The following is a 16,494-nucleotide window of genomic DNA, read 5'->3' on the forward strand; positions in this document are numbered from 1 at the left end:
AGGTGCGACTTATACTCCGAAAAATACGGTATTTATATATTGTTATTTACAGATAAACACTGACATGTATTATTTATATATGTTATTTACACATAAACACTGACATGTATTATATATATTTTTTTATTTACAGATAAACACTGACATTTATTATTTATATATTATTAGAGATGTCCGATAATGGCTTTTTTGCCGATATCCGATATTCCGATATTGTCCAACTCTTAATTACCGATTCCGATATCAACCGATACCGATATATACAGTCATGGAATTAGGAGGGGAGCAGTGAGCAGCAGCTGTGGCCGCGCCCGGGAATCATTTTTTGGTGATTTAACCCCCAATTCCAACCCTTGATGCTGAGTGCCAAGCAGGGAGGTAATGGCTCCCATTTTTTGTAGTCTTTGGTATAATTGTTTGCATCTAGATGTTGATCGCTCAACCCTGTAGATGCCCCGATTTGTTTGTATGTGGTCAACATATGCCGTTTGCTACTCACCAATGAAGAGTACCAGTGATGGCTGAGAGGCAAAGTGTGACGACAACCATAGAATAACTTTTTGACTTGGCCATCCATGTAGACCAACAGTAAATGATCTCGCTCAATTGTAAAGGTTTTTTCATAAGATAGAAGAACAGATTGATTAAACTGTAAAATTACGTTATTAATTATCAAGACTTTTTAAATCATGATTTTTTTTTTTTGCTGGTGTTTAACACTTTTATGTTTTTATTGATGCCTTTTTGTTATTTGATGGATAGTCCCTATTTCATTTCTATAACCATGTTATTGTTGATTTCCCAGCAGGCACAAGACATTGATACAACGTTGGTTATACGTACATGTCTTTTAAATCTGACTTTGAAACAACGTTGCAAAATAGTTGTACTTGTAAATTGAGACAATGTTGATGTTGATGTCCAACGTTGTTGGTTGGGAAATGACCAAATTCCAATGGTCATATCATTAGAACAACCTGACATTGAATAAACGTTGTCAAAAAGCATGTTGTGTCAATGTTGTGTTTGTGTTGTAGAATAATGGTTGGGAAATTGACCAAAATTAAATGCTCAAATCAACGTCAGAACCCAACGTTGCTTAAACGTCATCAGAAAGCATGTTGTTTCAACGTTATGTTGGAGTTGCTCAACGTCAGGACCTAATTCAACGAGTTCTCAACGTTGTTTCAATGTCTTGTGCCAGCTTGGTTGTACTTGATTTCTATTATTTGCTATTTTTAAACCTTTTTTTATTTGTATTTGCACTACTACTATGGTGCAGTAGTTGTTTTTTTTTAATTGTGCTATATAAATAATTAATAATTACTTTGACCTTAACCTTCATCAAATGATCCATGTGGAGGGGGGCGTGGTCTGCGGGCCTGCCGCGGAGCGGGGTGTGTAAGGACCGGCCTCGAAGCCAGCGACAGGTGAGTGGATTGCCCAGCTGGGGCTGGTTATCTAATCACCTGTCGCCCTTATTAGCAGCAGCCGGACCGAGACGCGTTTTTGGAGTTGGTGCTGGTGAGCGGACACAGACGCTGGACATTGCGAGAGAGAGAAGGCCAGAAAGACGACACGCCCAAAAGACTGAAAAGTCACGCAGTAGAGACTGTTGTGCGTGCGTTCACAATAAAAGACATTGTTGAACCCTGAATATCGGGCTCTCGTGCAAGTGTGTGGTGATCTGAAGAACCCACTAGAAGGTAACCTCCATAATCCATTAATCAATAATTAAATTAGTTAAAAAAAAAAAAACATAGTTTATTTTTTACCATATAGTTTAATTTACATCACAACCACTATATTTGTTAAAATGTATAATTATATAATTGGAATTATTTAATGCATGGACAGTTTATACATTATTTCACTTGTCATTGGGACACATAATTCATCATTTTAATATTTATTACATAGGCTCCATATTGGATTAAAGTACAAGCAAATATACAGCGTCTTATAGGACCACCTTAATACAGCAGAGGGCAGCCTCATCCAACATTAAAAAATAATTATTTATAGTTTTGTATTTGGTTCTTTTATTTCTCCACAATGACAGAGAGTAAAGAGGAGTGTGAGAGAGAAGGAAGGAAGGAAAGAAGTTCTTTGTGTGTTATAATTTTTTTCCCCTGCACAAGAATAATAAAGCATTACTATGAGGCGGACCTCCTTCTTTGAGGTCAGTATGAAGTAGTTGTGATATTTATACTAGGATATTATTAATAGTGTGTCAGTATTAATGTATTAACAGATGTGTTTGAATATACACACGTCATACAATTATTTTGTTCAACTGTATTATTGTTGCAAAGGTTTAACAAACATAGCAAGGACTGCTGTATTACTGCTGGCCACAGGGAGGTGCTAAAGAGGCAACATAGAGGTTCATTAAATTAATTTTGGCAGAAAAAAAATAGATGTACTCCATGTAATCGCAAATTATGTTAACTTAAATATTGTCTAATTATGCAATAATATATTATCAGACATTCAAATCATGTTTTAAATAGAAATAAATACTAATAATAATTATTTCAAAGCAAGTTATCCATCAAATTGTGCAATGTAAAAGTAGCAATAGATTTAATGGTAAAATTGTTCAATTACTGTGGTTTTTACAGCATTTTTCTCTAAATGAAAAAAAAAACAGTACTTGTTTTACTGTAATAAAATGTGGTGCCGTTTAGGCATTTACAGTAATACACCCAAAAATCTACAGTTGTTGATTTGCGGTAAAAAAACAACAACAACAAAAACAAAACAAAACTGGAAGCTCAGGTGCCACAATTTACTGTAAAATTGCAGTTATTTTATTTACAGTAAAAAAAAAAAAAAAGAAGTAAATTTTACAGTAAAATTCTGGCAACTGAGCTGCCTTTTTAACCATAAAAAATGTTTGTAAAATTGCTGGGTTTTTTATTTATAATAAAAATATATATTTTCTACATTTTACAGTAAAATTCTGGCAACTGAGCTTACTTTTTAACCATAAAAAAGGTACTGTAAAATTGCTGTTTTTGTATTTACCGTAAAAAAAACTCATGTGAATTTTACAGTAAAATTCTGGCAACTGAGCTGCCTTTTCAACCATACATTTTTTTACTGTAAAATTGCTGTTTTTTTATTTACAGTAAAAAAAACAAATGTACATCCATCCATCCATTTCTACCGCTTGTCCCTTTACATTTTACAGTAAAATTCTGGCAACTGAGCTGTTTTTGTTAAGCATAAAAAATGTACTGTAAAATTGCTGTTTTTTTATTTACAGTAAAAAAAACTAATGTAAATTTTACAGTAAAATGCTGACAACTGAGCTGCCTTTATTGACCACAAAAAATGTGCTGTAAAATTGCTGTTTTTTTATTTTCAGCAAAAAAACAAATATACATTTTACGGTAAAATTCTGGCAACTGAGCTGCCTGTTTAACCATACAAAATGTACTGTAAAATTGCTGTTTTATTATTTACAGTAAAAAACAAATGTACATTTTACAGTAAAATTCTGGCAACTGAGCTGACTTTTTAACCATAAAAAATGTACTGTAAAATTGTTGTTTTATTATTTACAGTAAAAAACAAATGTACATTTTACAGTAAAATTCTGGCAACTGAGCTGCCTTTTTTAACCATAAAAATGTACAAAGTACAGCTAAAACAGGTCAGTATGTTTAAAGTTTGTGGTAAAATAAACACCTTCTTGTTTAATGAGTGTCATAATGTTCTTAAAAGAAGACACTTTAATCACGTGACATGACGTCAGCACATCCCGGCTGTTTTGAGACTAATAATCAGCAAAACACCTAAAACAATTGAGTAAAAAAAAAGCGATCTTTTGGTATGTCTCTGGCGATATTAATAACCACAGGTGACATTTAAACATATTAATACATTACCAACGATATAAATACAACGGTGAGGCCATTATCTTTCTTACTTGACACTGTCTTTACGTCAAACATTGAAAGGCTCGCCATTTTGACCTGCTTACTCTACGCAAAGGACGTAAAACACTCGCCAGTTTGGCCTGCGTGCTTTGCGCCACAAACGTAAACCATTTCAATACAATTGACCGGTTTGGCCTGCTTACTTTACGCCAAAGACGCAAAGCATTCAAACACAATTGACCAGTTTGGCCTGCTTACTTTACGCCAAAGACGCAAAGGACGTAAAACATTTCTCCACACGCCAGCTTGTTCGTACCAGGAAATTGATGTTAGTGTAACCGAGGGTTTATATATGTCGCCTATACGGTATGAAACTACAAAATAATAAACACGGAATCTCCAGTTTACACGAGGACCCTTTATTTACCTTCTTTTCAAAACCTTCGCTCCACTCCAACAACGTGACCTCACTTCCGCTCTTAGCGCCTTCAAAATAAGAGCTCAAGGCATATACTGTATGACAGCGTATAACAGGAACTTAACATCACCAAGAGGAAAGCCCATAAAAATAGGTTACATAAGCATTTGTTTTTCGAAACCATCTTAATGTACAGGGATTCCACAGGTTAATACAACCCTTGAAGTATTTAAATGGAATAAAAAACATGAAATGCCAAGTTTAAAGGCCTTTTAAAGTTCATACAATTGTAATTTAGAACAAAACCTCCCTTCCCAGTTTGTCCCTATAAGGAAATATAACTGCACTTAAAGATGTTCAATATTTATTGAAGTGCAGTTTTTGCTAACAGCTTTTTACAGTATTTATTTATACTAGGGCTGCAACAACTAATCGATTATACAAATTGTTGCCGATTAATTTTGTCATCGATTCGTTGGATCTATGCGCATGCGCAGGGGCTTATTTTTTTATTTTGTTTTTTAAAATGTTTTTATTTTATTTTATAAACCTTTATTTATAAACTGTAACATGTAGAAACAGCTGAGAAACAATAATGAAAATAAGTAATAGAAATGTAGTTTGTCTCTTTTATCCGATTATTAATCGACCATTAATCGATTATCGAATTAATCGTTAGTCGCAGCCCTAATTAATTAATTTTGCATGAATAAGTTACTGATCTTCCAATTACAATTGTAAATAGTGCAGTAATGAACATTTCTCTGCAAGGGTTACTTGCATTATTATATATTGGGATTAGAATAGTGCTGTATTCTTTCCAACCATTGAAGATTATTATTGTCAAATGCTAAGAATTGTATGATTTTGACTATGTATATATATATATACGATTTGCAGTAGGACATGGGCATTAAATTAGTTTTAAGTTGCATTACAAAGCATCTGAGGGACGGCGTGGCGCAGTGGTAGAGTGGCCGTACGCGACCCGAGGGTCCCTGGTTCAATCCCCACCTAGTACCAACCTCGTCATGTCCGTTGTGTCCTGAGCAAGACACTTCACCCTTGCTCCTGATGGGTGCTGGTTAGCGCCTTGCATGACAGCTCCCTCATTCAGTGTGTGAATGTGTGTGTGAATGGGTAAATGTGGAAGTAGTGTCAAAGCGCTTTGAGTACCTTTAAGGTAGAAAAGCGCTATACAAGTACAACCCATTTATCATTTATTTATTATCTGATACCGGCAGAAACCCAGATATAGTTTTAAACATGTATTTGATCAACTGTCAAATTAATACAGGATGTGATTTAACAATTACCTTTTAAAACGAAAAATACCACAAGCGAAAACAAAGGAGTGGAGATGTAACATACATGTCAAATGTGAATTTCAGTAAATGACACCCTTTATTTATTTATTTTTCAAGGTATGCTCAAAACTCTTTGTCTGGACCAGAAAGGGGACAACATGGACTTTGTGGGTTCAGTAGCAAAGAGCCTCTTCTCAGATGGGACCACAAACTTGGGCCGCATTGCCAGTCTGGTGGCGTTCGGGGCGGTGCTGTCCCAGTACCTGAAGAGGAGATCTCTTCGTTCCTGCTGGAACACCAACGAAACTGGCTAGTGAAAAACAATTCATGGGTGAGTGAGTCACAGCCAGGCATTGTGTAACGCCTGCGAAGGCTACGTGTCACACAGACGCTGCTCCTCAGGACTCCAGACTAACTGATTACTTTTCCCGCAGGATGGTTTTGTAGAGTTCTTTCAGGAAGCTGACCCAGAGTCCGCAGTGAGGAAAACGCTCATGGCCGTTGCCGGCATCGGGGCGACACTGGCCCTGTTGATCAGGGGAATTTGTCGTACTCTTAAAAAGCCTGATTTTGACGTGAACAACGTTGATGCTGGATACATGGAAGAACCTCCACGATGCCCTCAGACTTACACATGGAAATGAAGGCTGAGCCGCAGTATAGTTCAATAATTTTGGTTTTCAAACCTGCGGCCGAAGCATTTTCGTCATGGACACTTTACCTTTTCGAGCAGTTGAGATCTATTTAATTTATAAATAGATTTATTTTTCTAAGATATCAAGTATGTTTCTATGCAAATTTGAAAAAAGCATTTGGTCTGATCAGCGCCGTGTTGTATGACTTTGAAGATAGCGACATATTCCACGCGCAGCAACCACGAATCCGATTTCCATAAGTCTCATTCCCGACCGCCTGGCGATCCATCCCCGGGAGCGGAACAAGGCACGCTTGCATCCGCGTGGCACGACGATCCCTCCAAGTGGGCTCGGCGCCACGGAGCGACTCCCACAGAACTTTGGGACGTATCGGGGCTTGCAAGCTCCCCAGATCCAGGATTCACTCCCAAGGATGGAGTTGGGGAGCAAAGTGCAAAATAGTGCGGGACAGTGCGAAGATGATGCTCTTTCGGTGAGGGCGGCATCCAGCTGTGAGCTGCCAAGAGTTGTGTAGATAATGTTGGAATTATTAGTTAATAAACTATTCACTTGAATTATTTTAGTCACTGTCTTTGTTGGGGAACTTACTGCAAATGCAGAAGGGTTTTTTTTTTTGTTCACCCACTTCCTCCCTACTTCCTGTTTATATCAATCAATCAATCAATCAATCTTTATTTATATAGCCCTAAATCACAAGTGTCTCAAAGGGCTGCACAAGCCACAACGACATCCTCGGTACAAAGCCCACATAAGGGCAAGGAAAAACTCACCCCAGTGGGACGTCGATGTGAATGACTATGAGAAACCTTGGAGAGGACCACATATGTGGGTAACCCCCCCCTCTAGGGGAGACTGAAAGCAATGGATGTCTAGTGGGTCTGACATAATATTGTGAGAGTCCAGTCCATAGTGGATCCAACATAATAGTAAGAGTCCAGTCCATAGTGGGGCCAGCAGGACACCATCCCGAGCGGAGACGGGTCAGCAGCGCAGAGATGTTCCCAGCCGATGCACAGGTGAGCGGTCCACCCCGGGTCCCGACTCTGGACAGCCAGCACTTCATCCATGGCCACCGGACCTGTGCCCCCCCCTCAAGGAAAAGGGGAGCAGAGGAGAAAAGAAAAGAAACGGCAGATCAACTGGTCTAACAGGGGGTCTATTTAAAGGCTAGAGTATACAAATGAGTTTTAAGATGGGACTTAAATGCTTCTACTGAGGTAGCATCTCTAATTGTTACCGGGAGGGCATTCCATAGTACTGGAGCCCCAATAGAAAACGCTCTATAGCCCGCAGACTTTTTTTGGGCTCTGGGAATCACTAATAAGCCGGAGTTCTTTGAACGCAAATTTCTTGCCGGGACATATGGTACAATGCAATCGACAAGATAGGACGGAGCTAGACCGTGTAGTATTTTATATGTAAGTAGTAAAACCTTAAAGTCACATCTTAAGTGCACAGGAAGCCAGTGCAGGTGAGCCAGTATAGGTATATATATATATATATATGTATATATGTATATAAAGGTATATACAGTATAGGCGTAATATGATCAAACTTTCTTGTTCTTGTCAAAAGTCTAGCAGCCGCATTTTGTACCAACTGTAATCTTTTAATGCTAGACATAGGGAGACCCCAAAATAATACGTTACAGTAATCGAGACGAGACGTAACGAACGCATGAATAATGATCTCAGCGTCGCTAGTGGATAAAATAGAACGAATTTTAGCGATATTACGGAGATGAAAGAAGGCCGTTTTAGTAACACTCTTAATGTGTGACTCAAAGGAGAGAGTTGTTTTAGTAACACTCTTAATGTGTGACTCAAAGGAGAGAGTTGTTTTAGTAACACTCTTAATGTGTGACTCAAAGGAGAGAGTTGTTTTAGTAACACTCTTAATGTGTGACTCAAAGGAGAGAGTTGTTTTAGTAACACTCTTAATGTGTGACTCAAAGGAGAGAGTTGTTTTAGTAACACTCTTAATGTGTGACTCAAAGGAGAGAGTTGTTTTAGTAACACTCTTAATGTGTGACTCAAAGGAGAGAGTTGTTTTAGTAACACTCTTAATGTGTGACTCAAAGGAGAGAGTTGTTTTAGTAACACTCTTAATGTGTGACTCAAAGGAGAGAGTTGTTTTAGTAACACTCTTAATGTGTGACTCAAAGGAGAGAGTTGTTTTAGTAACACTCTTAATGTGTGACTCAAAGGAGAGAGTTGTTTTAGTAACACTCTTAATGTGTGATTCAAAGGAGAGAGTTGTTTTAGTAACACTCTTAATGTGTGACTCAAAGGAGAGAGTTGTTTTAGTAAGACTCTTAATGTGTGACTCAAAGGAGAGAGTTGTTTTAGTAACACTCTTAATGTGTGACTCAAAGGAGAGAGTTGTTTTAGTAACACTCTTAATGTGTGACTCAAAGGAGAGAGTTGTTTTAGTAACACTCTTAATGTGTGACTCAAAGGAGAGAGTTGTTTTAGTAACACTCTTAATGTGTGACTCAAAGGAGAGAGTTGTTTTAGTAACACTCTTAATGTGTGACTCAAAGGAGAGAGTTGTTTTAGTAACACTCTTAATGTGTGACTCAAAGGAGAGAGTTGTTTTAGTAACACTCTTAATGTGTGACTCAAAGGAGAGAGTTGTTTTAGTAACACTCTTAATGTGTGACTCAAAGGAGAGAGTTGTTTTAGTAACACTCTTAATGTGTGACTCAAAGGAGAGAGTTGTTTTAGTAACACTCTTAATGTGTGACTCAAAGGAGAGAGTTGTTTTAGTAACACTCTTAATGTGTGACTCAAAGGAGAGAGTTGTTTTAGTAACACTCTTAATGTGTGACTCAAAGGAGAGAGTTGTTTTAGTAACACTCTTAATGTGTGACTCAAAGGAGAGAGTTGTTTTAGTAACACTCTTAATGTGTGACTCAAAGGAGAGAGTTGTTTTAGTAACACTCTTAATGTGTGACTCAAAGGAGAGAGTTGTTTTAGTAACACTCTTAATGTGTGACTCAAAGGAGAGAGTTGTTTTAGTAACACTCTTAATGTGTGACTCAAAGGAGAGAGTTGTTTTAGTAACACTCTTAATGTGTGACTCAAAGGAGAGAGTTGTTTTAGTAACACTCTTAATGTGTGACTCAAAGGAGAGAGTTGTTTTAGTAACACTCTTAATGTGTGACTCAAAGGAGAGAGTTGTTTTAGTAACACTCTTAATGTGTGTCTCAAAGGAGAGAGTTGTTTTAGTAACACTCTTAATGTGTGACTCAAAGGAGAGAGTTGTTTTAGTAACACTCTTAATGTGTGACTCAAAGGAGAGAGTTGTTTTAGTAACACTCTTAATGTGTGACTCAAAGGAGAGAGTTGTTTTAGTAACACTCTTAATGTGTGACTCAAAGGAGAGAGTTGTTTTAGTAACACTCTTAATGTGTGACTCAAAGGAGAGAGTTGTTTTAGTAACACTCTTAATGTGTGACTCAAAGGAGAGAGTTGTTTTAGTAACACTCTTAATGTGTGACTCAAAGGAGAGAGTTGTTTTAGTAACACTCTTAATGTGTGACTCAAAGGAGAGAGTTGTTTTAGTAACACTCTTAATGTGTGACTCAAAGGAGAGAGTTGTTTTAGTAACACTCTTAATGTGTGACTCAAAGGAGAGAGTTGTTTTAGTAACACTCTTAATGTGTGACTCAAAGGAGAGAGTTGTTTTAGTAACACTCTTAATGTGTGTCTCAAAGGAGAGAGTTGTTTTAGTAACACTCTTAATGTGTGACTCAAAGGAGAGAGTTGTTTTAGTAACACTCTTAATGTGTGACTCAAAGGAGAGAGTTGTTTTAGTAACACTCTTAATGTGTGACTCAAAGGAGAGAGTTGTTTTAGTAACACTCTTAATGTGTGACTCAAAGGAGAGAGTTGTTTTAGTAACACTCTTAATGTGTGACTCAAAGGAGAGAGTTGTTTTAGTAACACTCTTAATGTGTGACTCAAAGGAGAGAGTTGTTTTAGTAACACTCTTAATGTGTGATTCAAAGGAGAGAGTTGTTTTAGTAACACTCTTAATGTGTGATTCAAAGGAGAGAGTTGTTTTAGTAACACTCTTAATGTGTGACTCAAAGGAGAGAGTTGTTTTAGTAAGACTCTTAATGTGTGACTCAAAGGAGAGAGTTGTTTTAGTAACACTCTTAATGTGTGACTCAAAGGAGAGAGTTGTTTTAGTAACACTCTTAATGTGTGACTCAAAGGAGAGAGTTGTTTTAGTAACACTCTTAATGTGTGACTCAAAGGAGAGAGTTGTTTTAGTAACACTCTTAATGTGTGTCTCAAAGGAGAGAGTTGTTTTAGTAACACTCTTAATGTGTGACTCAAAGGAGAGAGTTGTTTTAGTAACACTCTTAATGTGTGACTCAAAGGAGAGAGTTGTTTTAGTAACACTCTTAATGTGTGACTCAAAGGAGAGAGTTGTTTTAGTAACACTCTTAATGTGTGACTCAAAGGAGAGAGTTGTTTTAGTAACACTCTTAATGTGTGACTCAAAGGAGAGAGTTGTTTTAGTAACACTCTTAATGTGTGACTCAAAGGAGAGAGTTGTTTTAGTAACACTCTTAATGTGTGATTCAAAGGAGAGAGTTGTTTTAGTAACACTCTTAATGTGTGATTCAAAGGAGAGAGTTGTTTTAGTAACACTCTTAATGTGTGACTCAAAGGAGAGAGTTGTTTTAGTAAGACTCTTAATGTGTGACTCAAAGGAGAGAGTTGTTTTAGTAACACTCTTAATGTGTGACTCAAAGGAGAGAGTTGTTTTAGTAACACTCTTAATGTGTGACTCAAATGAGAGAGTTGTTTTAGTAACACTCTTAATGTGTGACTCAAAGGAGAGAGTTGTTTTAGTAACACTCTTAATGTGTGACTCAAAGGAGAGAGTTGTTTTAGTAACACTCTTAATGTGTGACTCAAAGGAGAGAGTTGTTTTAGTAACACTCTTAATGTGTGACTCAAAGGAGAGAGTTGTTTTAGTAACACTCTTAATGTGTGACTCAAAGGAGAGAGTTGTTTTAGTAACACTCTTAATGTGTGACTCAAAGGAGAGAGTTGTTTTAGTAACACTCTTAATGTGTGACTCAAATGAGAGAGTTGTTTTAGTAACACTCTTAATGTGTGACTCAAAGGAGAGAGTTGTTTTAGTAACACTCTTAATGTGTGACTCAAAGGAGAGAGTTGTTTTAGTAACACTCTTAATGTGTGACTCAAAGGAGAGAGTTGTTTTAGTAACACTCTTAATGTGTGACTCAAAGGAGAGAGTTGTTTTAGTAACACTCTTAATGTGTGACTCAAAGGAGAGAGTTGTTTTAGTAACACTCTTAATGTGTGACTCAAAGGAGAGAGTTGTTTTAGTAACACTCTTAATGTGTGACTCAAAGGAGAGAGTTGTTTTAGTAACACTCTTAATGTGTGACTCAAAGGAGAGAGTTGTTTTAGTAACACTCTTAATGTGTGACTCAAAGGAGAGAGTTGTTTTAGTAACACTCTTAATGTGTGTCTCAAAGGAGAGAGTTGTTTTAGTAACACTCTTAATGTGTGACTCAAAGGAGAGAGTTGTTTTAGTAACACTCTTAATGTGTGACTCAAAGGAGAGAGTTGTTTTAGTAACACTCTTAATGTGTGACTCAAAGGAGAGAGTTGTTTTAGTAACACTCTTAATGTGTGACTCAAAGGAGAGAGTTGTTTTAGTAACACTCTTAATGTGTGACTCAAAGGAGAGAGTTGGGTGGAAGATAATTCTTCAGATTCTTTACTGATTCGCCTTGTGTAATTGTTTGGTTGTCAAATGTTAAGGTGGTATTATTAAATAAATGTCGGTGTTTAGCAGGACCGATAATCAGCATTTCCGTTTTCTTGGCGTTGAGTTGCAAGAAGTTAGCGGACATCCATTGTTTAATGTCATGAAGACACGCCTCCAGCTGACTACAATCCGGCGTGTTGGTCAGCTTTAGGGGCATGTAGAGTTGGCTGTCATCAGCATAACAATGAAAGCTAACACCTATGATGTCATCATCATAACAATGAAAGCTAACACGTATGATGTCATCATCATAACAATGAAAGCTAACACGTATGATGTCACCTAGCGGCAACATGTAAATACTAAAGAGTGCAGGGCCAAGAACCGAACCCTGAGGAACTCCACACGTTACCTTAACATAGTCCGAGGTCACATTATTATGGGAGACGCACTGCATCCTGTCAGTAAGATAAGAGTTAAACCACGACAAAGCTAAGTCTGACATACCAATACGTGTTTTGATACGCTCTAATAAAATATTATGGAAAGCAGCACTAAGATGAAGAAGCAGCAACATAGATGACATCCATGGTTAGCAGTAGATCATTAGTCATTTTTGCCAGGGCTGTCTCCGTAGAGTGAAAGCGGATTGAAAAGGTTCACAGAGATTGTTAGACACTAAGTGTTCATTTAGCTGCTGTGCGACTATTTTTTCGAGGATTTTCGAATTATCTCATAATTTAGATATTTTCTATCTCATAATTCTGACTTTTTTTTATCTCATAATTTTGATTTTTTTTCTATCTTATAATTATGACTTTTTATCTCATAATTCTGACTTTCTTATCTCATAATTTAGATTTTTTCTACCTCATAACTATGACTTTTTATCTCATAATTCTGACCTTCTTATCACATAATTCTGACTTTCTTATCTCATAATTTAGATTTTTTAAACCAAGATTATTAGGAGTGTCACAAAAAATAGATTTTCAAATTAATCGCGATAAATAAATAAATAAATGGGTTGTACTTGTATAGCGCTTTTCTACCTTCAAGGTACTCAAAGCGCTTTGACACTACTTCCACATTTACCCATTCACACACACATTCACACACTGATGGAGGGAGCTGCCATGCAAGGCGCTAACCAGCACCCATCAGGAGCAAGGGTGAAGTGTCTTGCTCAGGACACAACGGACATGACGAGGTTGGTACTAGGTGGGGATTGAACCAGGGACCCTCGGGTCACGCACGGCCACTCTCCCACTGCGCCACGCCGTCCCTATGCTTCTTCTTCTTATTTTTTTTTTAATCTGTCTTTTCCAGCCAGACAAATCCTATTGTTCAAGTAGACACCCATATTTGCTGTACAGATAAGTAAGTCATACAACAATTTATCAAAGCTGTTTTTCTATTCTAGGGAGGAATGTAGTTCATCATAGAACTGGCACACAATGTTATTGAAAAAGTACTGATTATGTATCGAAAATCGTATTAAATCTCCCCGTGACTGCGTGGGTTCCCTCCGGGTACTCCGGCTTCCTCCCACCTCCAAAGACATGCACCTGGGGATAGGCCCCTCCCACCTCCAAAGACATGCACCTGGGGATAGGCCCCTCCCACCTCCAAAGACATGCACCTGGGGATAGGCCCCGCCCACCTCCAAAGACATGCACCTGGGGATAGGCCCCTCCCACCTCCAAAGACATGCACCTGGGGATAGGCCCCTCCCACCTCCAAAGGGGGATAGGTTGATTGGCAACACTAAATGGTCCCTAGTGTGTGAATGTTGTCTGTCTATCTGTGTTGGCCCTGCGATGAAGTGGCGACTTGTCCAGGGTGTACCCCGCCTTCCGCCTGATTGTAGCTGAGATAGGCTCCAGCGCCCCCCGCGACCCGAAGGGAATAAGCGGTAGAAAATGGATGGATGGATGATTCTAAATCAAATCGTTACCCCCAAGAATCAAATCGTGTGGTCCCCAAAGATTCACAGCCCAAATAATGATGACTTTCTTTCTACTTTTTAATTTTATAATTATGACTTTTTATTTCATGAATATGACTTTTTATGACTTTTAACTCATAATTTCTACTTTCTTATCTCATAATTCCGATTTTTTATCTCATAAATATACCATTTTAATGCATAATTATGACTTTTTATATCATAATTTCAACTTTTTTATCTCATAATTATAACTTTTTATCTCATAATTATAACTTTTTATCTCATAATTATAACTTTTTATGGCACATTTTTAACTTGATCTCATAATTTTGACTTTTTTGTGCAATGATTTTGACTTCTTATGGAGAAATGTAGTTAATCATGGAAATGGCACACAATGTTATTAAAAATAATTGATTATGTATCGAGAATCGTTTTAAATCTACAATCGATTCTGAATCAAATCGTGTGGTGCCCATAGATTCATAACCCTAGTAATTATGACATTTTTTATCTCATAATTTTGACTTTTATCTCATGAATGACTTTTTAACTTGTAATTATGACTTTCTTATCTCATAATTTTGACTTTTAAACTCATAAATATGAGTTTTTAACTCATAATATTGACTTTTTTATCTCATAATTTCAACTTTCTTATCTCATAATTAAAATCTAATTCTGAGTTTTTATGGCATAATTTAGACTTTTAAAAAAAAATCTAATTATGACTTTTTATGGCATCATTTTGACTTTTTATGACATCATTTTAACTTTTTTTGATCTCATTATTTTGCCTGTTTACCTCATAATTATGACTTTTAATGGCATGTTTTCGACTTTCTTATCACAGTTTTTATCTCATAATTAACAAAAAAACTTTTGTTCATTTGCTTTTTTGACATATTGACAATAATTATGACTTTTTTATCTCATAATTTGGACTTTTTATTTCATAATTATGACAACCGTGGTAAAACATTTTACAGTTAGTATTACCTTTTTCAATCAGAATGATCGTAAAACACTGATAATCTGACGGACAGGTGACACTTCTTATTTACTGGAGAAGCAAGTTAGTGCTCGGTAGCATGAATGCTAACATGAAAACAAGAGACATTAACGTCTTTCTTCATATAAAAAACATACCCCAATCTAAACTCATATAAACACATTACTGTCTGAGCAACTAAGCTATTCAATTGTACACATTGAAATCAAATTTAAACACTCAATTAAAATAATATGCTTCTTAAGTAACCAGAACAACATTATTACATATCATATTTATTCTGTCAAGAAAGTATATTGTGTGGTTATATATTTATTTGAATGTTTTTAATAAAACTGGGTTATAAGTGTGAATGAGTACTTTTAGAGCACATTCAACAATACTGCGATAATAATGATAACCGTGATCATTTTGGTGACAATAACCGTGATATGAAATGTTCATATCCTGACATCCCGAGTATGGACGTACCTGAAGATGTGTTGGTAGACATCTTGTCGTGTGTACACGGACAAATCGCTGTCGGAGGACTCATCAAAGTCTTGTGCTTCCAAGTCATGGTGTTCTCCTCCTTGAACATCACCACCACCTGGTTACTGAGGCCAAACAGCACCAACTGCCAAGAGAGGAAGCAAAGAAGAGAAGAGGAGCAGTGACGGATGCCACACAGGCGCTACCTGAGCGGTGACCATGATGATCTTGAGCAGCTGCAGGATCAGCTTGGAAGGCTTCCGGCCCTTGGCGTGGTATTTATCGCAGGGGCTCATGAAGAAGTACTTCGACTTCCTGCGGATGGCCTCTTCCCCTTGGTCGGCGCCGACCCAGTGCCCAGCTGTCGCGGCGGGAAACCTGTGGTTGCTATGGTTGTTGCAGTGGTTGGCGGCGGGATTGTCGTGCTCGCCGCTGCTGTCTGTGGACCCATATTGCCTGGCCGAGCAGGAGAGGCTTTCACCTTCTGCAAGAATAAGGGCCTTTAGTTCTCTGCATAGAACTGAACATTTACCCATAACCCAGTGGAATTCAAGATAGTACCATCCAAGTTACAACCAGATCTAAACCCATCTGGTTTTGGCAGTCTAGACCAGTGTTTTTCAACCACTGTGCCACGGCACACTAGTGTGCCTTGAGATATTGTCTGGTGTGCCGTGGGAGATGATGTCATTTCACCTATTTGGGTTCAAAAGATTTTTTATTATAATTATAATCCGCAAATAATGTGCCGTTGTTGAGTGTCGGTGCTGTCTATAGCTCGGCAGAGTAAAACCGTGTAATACTCTTCCACACTGCAAAAACTGAATTCTAAGTAAGTTTAAATATCTCAAAAAAGGGTAATATTTGCTTATTTTCTGTCTGATAAAATAATTCTTCTCACTAAGCAGATTTTATGTTAGTGTTGTACTTGTTTTAAGGGTTTTGGTCGTAAATGATCTCAGTAAGATATTACAGCTTGTAGCTGAGATTTGATGACCTATATTGAGTAAAACATGCTTGAAACTAGAATAT

The 16,494-nt window shown here is 37.3% G+C and overlaps 1 protein-coding gene and 1 pseudogene across 2 annotated transcripts; one reads left to right on the forward strand and one right to left on the reverse strand.

Moving 5' to 3' along the window:
• The first annotated feature begins 2,055 nt into the window (after window positions 1–2,055).
• On the forward strand, window positions 2,056–6,266 carry LOC133576130 (induced myeloid leukemia cell differentiation protein Mcl-1 homolog; annotated as a pseudogene).
• On the reverse strand, window positions 5,682–16,061 carry LOC133576363 (uncharacterized). 2 transcript variants are annotated; one of them, XM_061929529.1, is made up of 3 exons: window positions 15,669–16,061; window positions 15,463–15,562; window positions 5,682–6,764 (listed from the first exon to the last, which is right to left on the reverse strand). In XM_061929529.1, exons 1-3 carry the CDS (start codon window positions 15,996–15,998, stop codon window positions 6,511–6,513), a joined length of 684 nt encoding a protein of 227 aa, XP_061785513.1. In that variant the 5' UTR covers window positions 15,999–16,061; the 3' UTR covers window positions 5,682–6,510. The 2 variants fall into 2 exon arrangements, with proteins under 2 accessions (XP_061785513.1, XP_061785512.1); XM_061929528.1 differs by having other exon boundaries at window positions 15,463–15,607.
• Window positions 16,062–16,494: the final 433 nt, after the last annotated feature.

This window comes from Nerophis lumbriciformis, linkage group LG34 (assembly GCF_033978685.3).
Source record: "Nerophis lumbriciformis linkage group LG34, RoL_Nlum_v2.1, whole genome shotgun sequence".
NCBI lineage: Eukaryota > Metazoa > Chordata > Actinopteri > Syngnathiformes > Syngnathidae > Nerophis > Nerophis lumbriciformis.